General features: G+C 43.9%; 1 protein-coding gene across 1 annotated transcript in view; it reads left to right on the forward strand.

Annotated features, from left to right (window-relative positions):
• Window positions 1-9960, forward strand: part of LOC124006520 (tRNA (guanine(10)-N2)-methyltransferase homolog) — a 28559-nt gene extending 18599 nt beyond the window's left edge. Inside the window, 1 exon segment of the mRNA XM_046316584.1 lies at window positions 9425-9960. Coding sequence (XP_046172540.1) covers window positions 9425-9577 — 153 coding nt within the window. The 3' untranslated portion in view covers window positions 9578-9960.
• The last annotated feature ends 2580 nt before the right edge of the window (window positions 9961-12540 follow it).

Raw genomic sequence — 12540 nt, forward strand, 5'->3', positions numbered from 1 at the left:
AAATATAGATAAACTTTGCCTTAAAACCTGTTAGGGCTCATGCGAATTTTCAGAGCTTTTTGTTAAATATTGCGCAACATTTCAGTGCCCTGCTACTCATGCCAGGAATATAGTATATGCATATGATTAGTATGTGTGGATAGAAAACACTCAGACGTTTATAAAACTGGTTAAATCACGGCTGTGACTATAACAGAACGTGCGTTTCATCATTTACATTTACATTTAAGTCATTTAGCAGACGCTCTTATCCAGAGCGACTTACAAATTGGTGCATTCACCTTATGACATCCAGTGGAACAGCCACTTTACAATAGTGCATCTAAATCTTAAAGGGGGGGGGGTGAGAAGGATTACTTTATCCTATCCTATCCTAGGTATTCCTTAAAGAGGTGGGGTTTCAGGTGTCTCCGGAAGGTGGTGATTGACTCCGCTGTCCTGGCGTCGTGAGGGAGTTTGTTCCACCATTGGGGGGCCAGAGCAGCGAACAGTTTTGACTGGACTGAGCGGGAACTGTACTTCCTCAGTGGTTGGGAGGCGAGCAGGCCAGAGGTGGATGAACGCAGTGCCCTTGTTTGGGTGTAGGGCCTGATCAGAGCCTGGAGGTACTGAGGTGCCGTTCCCCTCACAGCTCCGTAGGCAAGCACCATGGTCTTGTAGCGGATGCGAGCTTCAACTGGAAGCCAGTGGAGAGAGCGGAGGAGCGGGGTGACGTGAGAGAACTTGGGAAGGTTGAACACCAGACGGGCTGCGGCGTTCTGGATTAGTTGTAGGGGTTTAATGGCACAGGCAGGGAGCCCAGCCAACAGCGAGTTGCAGTAATCCAGACGGGAGATGACAAGTGCCTGGATTAGGACCTGCGCCGCTTCCTGTGTGAGGCAGGGTCGTACTCTGCGGATGTTGTAGAGCATGAACCTACAGGAACGGGCCACCGCCTTGATGTTAGTTGAGAACGACAGGGTGTTGTCCAGGATCACGCCAAGGTTCTTAGCGCTCTGGGAGGAGGACACAATGGAGTTGTCAACCGTGATGGCGAGATCATGGAACGGGCAGTCCTTCCCCGGGAGGAAGAGCAGCTCCATCTTGCCGAGGTTCAGCTTGAGGTGGTGATCCGTCATCCACACTGATATGTCTGCCAGACATGCAGAGATGCGATTCGCCACCTGGTCATCAGAAGGGGGAAAGGAGAAGATTAATTGTGTGTCGTCTGCATAGCAATGATAGGAGAGACCATGTGAGGTTATGACAGAGCCAAGTGACTTGGTGTATAACGAGAATAGGAGAGGGCCTAGAACAGAGCCCTGGGGGACACCAGTGGTGAGAGCGCGTGGTGAGGAGACAGATTCTCGCCACGCCACCTGGTAGGAGCGACCTGTCAGGTAGGACGCAATCCAAGCGTGGGCCGCGCCGGAGATGCCCAACTCGGAGAGGGTGGAGAGGAGGATCTGATGGTTCACAGTATCGAAGGCAGCCGATAGGTCTAGAAGGATGAGAGCAGAGGAGAGAGAGTTAGCTTTAGCAGTGCGGAGCGCCTCCGTGATACAGAGAAGAGCAGTCTCAGTTGAATGACTAGTCTTGAAACCTGACTGATTTGGATCAAGAAGGTCATTCTGAGAGAGATAGCGGGAGAGCTGGCCAAGGACGGCACGTTCAAGAGTTTTGGAGAGAAAAGAAAGAAGGGATACTGGTCTGTAGTTGTTGACATCGGAGGGATCGAGTGTAGGTTTTTTCAGAAGGGGTGCAACTCTCACTCTCTTGAAGACGGAAGGGACGTAGCCAGCGGTCAGGGATGAGTTGATGAGCGAGGTGAGGTAAGGGAGAAGGTCTCCGGAAATGGTCTGGAGAAGAGAGGGGATAGGGTCAAGCGGGCAGGTTGTTGGGCGGCCGGCCGTCACAAGACGCGAGATTTCATCTTTGAGAGAGAGGGGAGAAAGAGGTCAGAGCACAGGGTAGGGCAGTGTGAGCAGAACCAGCGGTGTCGTTTGACTTAGCAAACGAGGATCGGATGTCGTCGACCTTCTTTTCAAAATGGTTGACGAAGTCATCTGCAGAGAGGGAGGAGGGGGGGGAGGGGGAGGAGAAGGTGGCAAAGAGCTTCCTAGGGTTAGAGGCAGATGCTTGGAATTTAGAGTGGTAGAAAGTGGCTTTAGCAGCAGAGACAGAGGAGGAAAATGTAGAGAGGAGGGAGTGAAAGGATGCCAGGTCCGCAGGGAGGCGAGTTTTCCTCCATTTCCGCTCGGCTGCCCGGAGCCCTGACGAAAAGTGCAGGAAAATCTGATCACTGAAAATGGAAAAATATATCCATGCGCCACTTCAACCGATTGATAAAGGCGAACCACATTAAATGGGGCCGAGGTTGCAATACCTACAGCTTCCACACGATGTCAACAGTCTTGTCATTTGCCTAGGCTTTGTTTCTTGGTCAAACGAACAAGAGACAGCCCATTTCTTCACGTCTCCGACCGGATATTTTGGTTGAGATTTACCCGGACATTATTTCCAGACGTACAGCTATAGAATATACATCGCCTCGTGATCAATTTGATCGCTTATTAACGTTTACTAATACCTAAAGTTGCATTACAAAAGTATTTCGAAGTGTTTTGTGAAAGTTTATCGTTAACTTTTTTAATTTAAAAAAATGACGTTACGTTATAAAACGCTATTTTTTTAGTTGATCACACAGTCTTCATAGATTGATATCTAGGCTATATATGGACCGATTCAATCGAAAAAAAGACCCAAAAGTGATGTTTATGGGACATCTAGGAAGGCCAAGAAAGAAGCTCGTCAAAGGTAATGAATTTTTTATATTTTATTTCTGCGTTATGGGTAGCGCCGGCTACCGCAAAATCTGTCGTTTTAGATGAAGTTCCAGTACTTTGGGGTGCATGCTATCAGATAATAGCTTCTCATGCTTTCGCCGAAAAGCATTTTACAAATCTGACTTGGTAGCTAGATTCACAACGAGTGTAGCTTTAATTCAGTACCTTGTATGTGTATTTTAATGAAAGTTTGAGTTTTATCAAAAACTATACGTGGCGCACTTGAAATTTCCGCTGATTTGATCCCCACAGCGGGACCTAGTTCCTAACAACTGCTGTGTCAGATTTCAAAAAAGCTTTACGGCGAAAGCACACCTTGCGATTATGTTAGGTCAGCGCTAGTCACAGAAAAACATCCAGCCATGTTCCGAAGAAGGAGAGGTGTCAGAAATAGCGTTATAAATATTCACTTACCTTTGATGATCTTGATCGGAATGCACTCCAAGGAATCCCAGTTCCACAATAAACGTTTGTTTTGTTCGATAAAGTCCATCATTTATGTCCAAATACCTCCTTTTTGTTTGCGCTTTTAGTCAAGTAATCCAAATGCATAATGCGCGATCACTTGTTCAGATGAAACGTCCAAAACAATCTATTACATTTCATAGAAACATGTCAAACGATGTATAAAATAAATCTTTAGAATGTCTTTATCATAAATCTTCAATAATGTTCCAACCTGGAGAATTCCTTTGTCTTTGGAAATGCAATGGAACGCAGCTACCTCTCACGGGCGCGCACGTGTGATCAGCTCATGGCACTCTGCCAGACCTCTGGCTCAAACAGCTCTAATTCTCTCCTCCACAGTAGAAGCCTGAAACAAGGTTCTAAACACTGCATCTTTGATAGGCAATGACTTGGAAAAACTACAAACCTCAGATCTCCCACTTCCTGGTTGGAATTTTTTTCTCCGATTTTTGCCTGCCATATGAGTTCTGTTATACTCACAGACATCATTCAAACAGTTTTAGAAACTTCAGAGTGTTTCCAAATCTAATATTATATGCATATTCTAGCTTTTGCGCCTGAGTAGCAGGCAGTTTACTCTGGGTACCTTTTTATCCAAGCTACTCAATACTGCCGCCCAGTCCCAAAGAAGTTATTGAACATTCACCTGTGAAACGGTCGTTAAGACACTAACAGCTTACAGATGGTAGGCAATTAAGGTCACAGTTATGAAAACTTAGGACACTAAAGAGGCCTTTATACTGACTCTGGAAAAACTAAAAGAAAGATGCCCAGGGTCCATGCTCACCTGCGTGAAAGTGCCTTAGGCATGCTGCAAGGAGGCATGAGGACTGCAGATGTAGCCAGGGCAATAAATTACAATGTCCGTACTGTGAGACACCTAAGACATCGCTACAGGGAGACAGTATGGACGGCTGATCATCCTCGAAGTGGCAGACCACGTGTAACAACACCTACACAGGATCGATAAATCCGAACATCACACCTGCGGGACAGGAAAAGGATGCAACAACTGCCCGAGTTACACCAGGTGCGCACAATCCCTCCATCAGTGCTCAGACTGTCCGCAGTAGGCTGAGAGAGGCTAGACTGTGGGCTTGTAAGCCTGTTGTAAGGCAGGTCCTCACCAGACATCACCGGCAACATTGTCGCCTATGGGCACAAACACACCGTTGCTGGACCAGACAGGACTGGCAAAAAGTGCTCTTCACTGACGAGTCGTAGTTTTGTCTTACCAGGGGTGATGGTCAGATTTGCGTTTATCGTTGAAGGAATGGGCGTTACACCGATGCTAGTACTCTGAAGCGGGATCAATTTGGAGGTGTAGGGTCCGACGTGGTCTGTGGCGGTGTGTCACAGCATCATCGGACTGAGCTTGTTGTCATTGCAGGCAATCTCAACACTGTGCGTTACAGGGAAGACATCCTCCTCCCTCATGTGGTACGCTTCCTGCAGGCTCATCCTGACATGACCCTCCAGCATGACGACTGCCATACTGCTCGTTCTGTGCGTGATTTCCTGCAAGACAGGAATGTCAGTGTTCTGCAATGGCCAGCAAAGAGCCCTGATCTCAATCCCATTGAGCACGTCGGGGACCTGTTGGATCGGAGGGTGAGGGCTAGGGCCATTCCCCCCAGAAATGTCAGGGAACTTGCAGGTGCCTTGAGGAGGACATGCACTGAAGTACTTAATGCAGCTGGTGGCCACACCAGATACTGACTGTTACTTTTAATTTTGATCCCCCCCTTTGTTCAGGGACGCATTATTCAATTTCTGTTAGTCACATGTCTGTAGAACTTGTTCATTTTATGTCTCAGTTGTTGAATCTTATGTTCATACAAATATTTACACATGTTAAGTTTGCTGAAAATAAATGCAGTTGACATGTGAGAGGACGTTTCTTTTTTAAATGTTTACTATGAGTTGTCTGTGTGTGTTCTTTAAATGTTCACGTGCAATACAACACAGTTACAGTTAAGGGGGATGTCGATGGTGCTTCTCTCGAGGTCTGCAGTAAACCTCAGCATCTGGCAATGATTGGCTTTTTTTATATACAGCACTTAAATGACTTAATCACACATTTTATGGAAAATAATCCATCTTTGGATTTGACAACCTCTTCACTTCAAAACACCAAATTGTTCCCATAAAGGAAAGCCCTGCGCGAATCACCGCATACACACACACATACACACACACACACTCTGGAATCTGTCTCTGACTCCCAGTGCCCCAAACCTGGAACATATCTCATAGCATGCTACTATATATAGATACAGTTCCGTTAAAGTATTCATACCCCTTGACTTATTCCATATTTTGTTGTTACAGCCTGAATTCAAAATGGATTACATCGGGTTTTTTTCTCTCAATTGTCTACAGAAATATCTCATTTACATACATACAGTACCAGTATAAAGTTTGGACACACCTACTCATTCAAGGGTTTTTCTTTATTTTACTATTTTCTACATTGTAGAATAATAGTGAAGACATCAAAACTCTGAAATGACACATGGAATCATGTAGTAACCAAAAAAGTGTTTAAAATATATATATATATGAGCTATTCTATTCTTCAAAGTAGCCACACTTTGACTTGATGACAGCTTTGCACACTCTTGGCATTCTCTCAACAAGCATGAGGTAAGTCACCTGGAATGCATTTGAATTAAGTGAATTAACAGCTCAAATAAGCAAAGAGAAACGAGTGTCCATCATTACGAGAGTCCATCATTACTAAGGCATGAAGGTCAGTCAATCCATAACATTTGAAGAACTTTGAAAGTTTGCAAAATTTTGCAAAAACAACTGGCTCTCATGAGGACCGCCACAGGAAAGGAAGACCCAGAGTTACTCTGCTGTGGAGGATCTGTTCCTTAGAGTTACCAGCCTCAGAAATTGCAGCCCAAATAAATGCTTCACAGCGTTCAAGTAACAGACACATCTCAACATCAACTGTTCAGAGGAGTCTGTGTGAATTGAATTGCTGTGAATAAACCACTATTAAAGGACACTAACAAGAAGAAGATACTTGCTTGGGCCAAGAAACACAAGCAATGGACTTTAGACCGGTGAACATCTGTACTTTTGGTCTGATGAGTCCAAATTTCAGATTTTTGGTTCTAACCGCTGTGTGAGATGAGATGCTGAGTAGGTGAACTGAGTATGATCTCCGCATGGGGCGGCAGGGTAGCCTAGTGGTTAGAGCGTTTGACTAGTAATCGAAAGGTTGCAAGTTCATATCCCCTAGCTGACAAGGTACAAATCTGTCGTTCTGCCCCTGAACAGGCACTGTTCCTAGGCCGCCATTGAAAATAAGAATTTGTTCTTAACTGACTTGCCTAGTTAAATAAAGGTAAAATAAAAATAAATAAATAAATGTGTGATTTCCACCGTGAAGGTGTGATGGTATGGGTGTGCTCTGCTAGTGACACTGTCAGTGATTTATTTAGAATTCATGGCACACTTAACCAGCATGGCTACCACAGCATTCTGCAGTGATATACCATCCCATCTGGTTTGTGCTTCGTCGGACTATCATTTGTTTTTCAACAGGACAATGACCAAACACACCTCCAGGCTGTGTAAGGGCTATTTGACCAAGAAGCAGAGTGATGGAGAGCTGCATCACCCGACCTGGTTTGGGATGAGTTGGACTGCAAAGTGAAGGAAAAGCAGGCAACAAGTGCTCAACATATGTGGGAACTCAAGATTGTTGGAAAAGCATTCTAGGTGAAGCTGGTTGAGAGAATGCCAAGATTGTGCAAAGCTATCAAGGCAAAGGGTAGCTACTTTGAAGAATTTCAATATAAATATATTTTTATTTATTTAACACTTCTTTTTTTTGGTTACTCTATGATTCCATGTGTTATTTCCTAGTTTTGATGTCTTTACTATTATTCTACAATGTAGAAATAATTTTGCTAAGACACTCCAAATTGAGCCCAGGTGCATCCAATTGACTTTGATCATCGTTGATGTCACTACAACTTGAGTCCACCTGTGGTCAATTCTATTATGTATACATGATTTAGAAAGAAAAACCTGTTCATAAAATGACGCGCAGTTGACGGTGTATGCCAGGGCAGAAAATATACCATAAAGTCCAAGGAACTGTCCGTAGAGCTATATACAGTGGGGCAAAAAGTATTTAGTCAGCCACCAATTGTGCAAGTTCTCCCACTTAAAAAGATGAGAGGGGCCTGTAATTTTCATCATAGGTACACTTCAACTATGACAGACAAAATGAGAGAAAAAAAATCCAGAAAATCACATTGTAGGATTTTTAGGTAAACATTCGCTCCAGTCTGAGGTCCTGAGCGCTCTGGAGCAGGTTTTCATCAAGGATCTGTCTGTACTTTGCTCCGTTCATCTTTGTCTCAATCCTGATTAGTCTCCCAGTCCCTGCTGCTGAGAAACATCCCCACAGCATGACGCTGCCATCACCATACTTCACCGTAGGGATGGTGCCAGATGTGACGCTTGGCATTCAGGCCAGAGAGTTCAATCTTGGTTTCATCAGACCAGTGAATCTTGTTTCTCAGGGTCTGAGAGTCCTTTGTGTCTTTTGGCAAACTCCAAGCGGGCTGTTATGTGCCTTTTACTGAGAAGTTTTTTCCGTCTGGCCACTCTACCATAAAGGCCTGATTGGTGGAGTGCAGCATAGATGCTTGTCCTTCTGGAAGGTTCTTCCATCTCCACAGAGGAACTCTGGAGCTCTGTCAGAGTGACCATCGGGTTCTTGGTCACCTCTTTGACCAAGCCCTGCTCAGTTTGGCCGGGCAACCAGCTCAAGAAGAGTCTTGGTGGTTCCATTTAAGAATGATGGAGGCCACTGTGTTCTTGGGGACCTTCAAAGCTGCAGAAATGTTTTGGTACCCTTCCCCAGATATGTACCTCGACACAATCCTGTCTCGGAGCTTTACAGACATTTCCTTTGACCACATGGCTTGGTTTATGCTCTGACATGCACTGTCAACTGTGGGACCTTATATATAGACTTGTGTGCCTTTCCAAATAATTTCCCATCAATTCAATATAGCATAGGTGGACTCCAATCAAGTTGTAGCAACATCTCAAGGATGATCAATGGAAACAGGATGCACCTGAGCTCAATTTCAAGTCTCATCGCAAAGGGTCTGAATACGTAAATAAAGTATTTCTGTAAATTTGCACAAAACACAGCAGTGTTGGTTGTGTGTGTGTGTTTGAGAGAGTTTGCAGTGTCAGTTTGTGTGAATTTAACTGCTTCCATTCAGAAGTGATGTTTGTGTTTTTAACTCCTACCACGGAGCACTTTGAAGTTAGTTGCTGAGCTTTTATATTCTGTGTTGAATGGTTTGGTGTATGGTTGTGTTGGGAAATGTTCAGATTTGGGACAGGTGTGTGAACTCTAGGCCTATCAATGACTACCAGGTAGAAAATATAACCTGGAAAACTTTGACCTCTGTGGTTATTGAATACCCTGCTCTAAGGAAGTATTAGGAGCTTCATATCTGGGATTTCTCTTTAAGCTCTTGGATGTGGTGGAGACTGAAGGAAACTATCTCTAGGTCCATGACAGGTTGCCTGGCAGTGGTAACCAGGGCCGACAGAGAGGTTGTGTTGACGAATGGCAGGCCAGCTGTGGAGTCTTCCCTTCTAGCACTCTGCATCCCCGACACCTCATTACTCCTCATCCCTCTCACCATCCCTCCCGTTCTATCCAACTTTCTGTCCACCCCGGCACATTCTTGTCTGCTGGCCTGCCAAACACTGCCTAACGACCTGGCCAAAGCCCTAACCAGGACAATATGAGGAACTTAACACTCTACTAACATTTTATTATTGTTACACTGAGCTTGTGACGGCAAGGTGGAAAACAAGGTGATAATTTTATCCTGTGGTTGTTTGGTTAGTTTAATGGGATACCTGGCAGAGGTTTGATATCATCGGATTTCTTTCTTCCTTCGCCTGTGTTCAAAGGCATTTTTATGACGCTAAATTTGTTTACTTAACCGATGTTGTAGGTGAATTGGTTCCGCTTTGTGAAGGCAAACCCTCACACTTTTTTCGCAAATTTAAGAGGTATAATTGTACTAAGAACATTCTGTTGGTATATGGGGCTAAATTGTATTTTCTCTCTATAGGAGACGGATGCGCTGGCCCACCTGTCAGACCCTCACTTTAGCCCGTACCAAGGCCACAACGCCTTCAGGGAAAAGTACTTCAGCGGCATCAGCAAGAGGACATTGACAGGAAAGGACGAGACCAACAAGATGGCCACCAACGGTGGGGAGTAATGTAAGGATCACAGGATGGCCCAATTCCAAATGGACCCCTAAGCCAGTATGCAATTGTGGAGAGGATTTCACCGGTGCAATCGATATGGTAATAACTCCACCTTGCTGTTTGAAAGTTTCACCATATTGCATATACAAATCGAATCCTCACAGATCTGCACAAGAGCATTAGGTGAAGGTTCTAGGGGTCCATTTAGGATTGGGCCGACACCTGCCTATGGTTTACAATGGACTCCATGGGGACATAGGGCTCCCTGTTTTAAATGTCTCATTTTCTATTCAAATATGTTTTTTATTGTTTGATGTTTATTGCCCTTTGTGTAATAAGTGTGAATTGTGAACGAATAAACACCATTTTAAAATATGTATTTATTTATTTATTGGAGGCAGGAGATTTAAGGGCTCTCAATGTTGTACATCTTTCTGTGTTATTTTTTTGTCTTATCCCAGCAAGCACATTATCAGACTTGATTCAAGAGGGCCCTAAGTGTCTAGAGTACTGTTAAAGGGCTTTACTTTCAGGTAGCTGTATCCATGTACCAGAGGGCATTTAGATAACAGTTTGACAGTATCCCTGCATGATTCCAGATGAGACAAGGGACAAACTTGTTTCACACAAGTCGTTTCTCAAGCTTTTATATCCGAACATTATAAGAAACGAACGGCTCCTTATTGTAAAGACACAGAATACGTTTCTGAAGTGCCAGCCATGGTTTGTTTGTTTTGCCATCATTGGCAGAATCTGGGAAATGCTCAACTGTGTGTTCTTTTAGTGAAGGTGTTGTTTATCTAACGTTGGCTCTTGAGAAGTGATGCCATCATCTTGGCCACCCTGCATGGTCCAAGCCTTGGGGGTGTTGTGTGAAGTGATGTTTGTGTGACTGAAGGAAATACTTTTGTGGAGGGGGCCTGGTGTTTGTGGGGGGGCAGTGCTTTTGAGGACAGTGGGTATGTCTTAAATGGCACACACTTATACTGTACTGTATAGTGCTCTACATTTGACCAGAGCCCTATGGGTGTTTATATAGGAAATAGGATGCCATTTGTGATGCAGCCTGAATCATACCAGTCTACCTTTGACAATTTGGAAAGATGAGAAGCAACCTAACTGTCTGTAGTTTCTGTCAGAAATCTAGACTCTTGTCACCGCTGAATCAGTGAGGAATAACCTTAGATGAGGTTCATTGTACCTAGCCACAGCGATCAGGCTGGTTCCAACTGGCTACATGTTACCTGCTAATTTATCAAATCTGATTGACTACAACCATAATAACATAATACAAAGTTATTACAGGGTTTTTATGGTCATTAAAAGTAATGGATTTTATAATGGTGTTTCCTAAGCCTGGAAAAGTCATGGAAATGTATTTAATCATTTGATAATAAAATGTATTTAGGCACAGTTTTTACATATTTTATCAATCCCCCCAAAAATCTGCTTATCACCAAGATTGGAATGACGCATTAGTGCGTCTGTGTTTGTAAATTCGAACCGAATGTGAATCAAAATAATTTTGTGAATCGCAAACAGTAATTTTAGGAAAAAAAGATTAGATGTAGCCTTTCTTTTGGATTATTTGGCTTCAAAACGAGTTTTGTAGATACTTCCAGTTGATTTGGGCATCCACTGTATAGGACATTGTAACTCAATAGATGCTAGTCAGCAGGGGTGGACTGGGACCAGAAATCGTCCCTGGCATTTGTAACACATCATCAATTTTTTTCCCATGAGGCCCCCAAACCGGCCCGTTTTCTTCCCTTGAGGCCCCCATAATTAGTCCAGATTATTATTATTTTTCGCAAAAAAACAACTAGTTAGGCAGGCCAACAGGCTAAAAGTGGACCAGCCCATCTAGCAGATAACCAGTTAGCCTGCAAAGTAAACACTTCCAAGGCAGCTAAGATAAATGTGACTACAAAAGGAACGTTCCTGAAGAAAAGTTGTGGAGTTGCATCTGCTGAATAAAAAACTTTGTAGCCTACCATAGTCATTTGCTCTTTGATATATTAAATCAGTGAATTATTTCCAAAGACATAAAACGTATTTTATATGTTAAACATCAAGGGTGGTCAACCATCCTCCAGGAGAGCTAGTGGGTGTGCAGGATTTTATTACAGTCCCCATTTAACAAACCACGTTTTGGAAATGATCTGCTCAGCCGAGCCTTGATAAACTGGCTCTGATGTGTTTGAACAGGGCTTGATCAAATGCCTGCACACCCAGTATCTCTACAAACTAAGGGTTGACCATGTGTTTTTTGTAATTGCCTATCTGGTATTTTACTTTGGGGGGGTTAAGTGCTTGCACAACTACAGGAGATTGTAAATGGGATCAGAGAGCAGCCTGCCAGTGTCAATACTACATTACACTTACTTTTTTTAAATAGATTATGTACGTAGAGACACCGCTAATGGGTGGTAATGGAAGTTTGGTTTAAAAGTCATGGGAAAGTCATGAAATTCCATTAATGACTGGAACGGAGCAAATGGAAAGGCATCAAACATGTAAACAATGTATTTGATGCCATTCCACAGATTCCGCTCCAGCCATTACCACGAGCCTGTCACCCCACTTGAGGTTCCTCCTGGGTAGGAACCCTGTTATTACTATACCATTGATCAATCAGGGATCTTGTTTTTAGCAGGGGCTGGGTTGGCACCTTCCTGTAATAAAGATGGAATACTACTACCCTGTCTGTTGGTGAACTGTGACCTTTGAACTGAGACAGATGAATAAACCCATGACCTGAGAGGGTGAGCTCTCTCAGTGCTGGTGGTAAGGTGGAGGCCAAGTGTCTAGGGCTTGTTAGGAGGGTAGGGGATAGGTTTTGTTTCTGGACAGGGCCTGTCAGCGTGTTGGACTGAAATAACATTACTCTGGAGCCCTGAGAGTGGCATTTTGAGGGCAGCACCAGTCCACTTACCAGCTTCTAGTCTAGTAGGAAACCTGTTGTAAATCTGTT

The sequence above is a fragment of the Oncorhynchus gorbuscha genome, linkage group LG19 (assembly GCF_021184085.1).
Source record: "Oncorhynchus gorbuscha isolate QuinsamMale2020 ecotype Even-year linkage group LG19, OgorEven_v1.0, whole genome shotgun sequence".
Classification (NCBI taxonomy): Eukaryota; Metazoa; Chordata; class Actinopteri; order Salmoniformes; family Salmonidae; genus Oncorhynchus; species Oncorhynchus gorbuscha.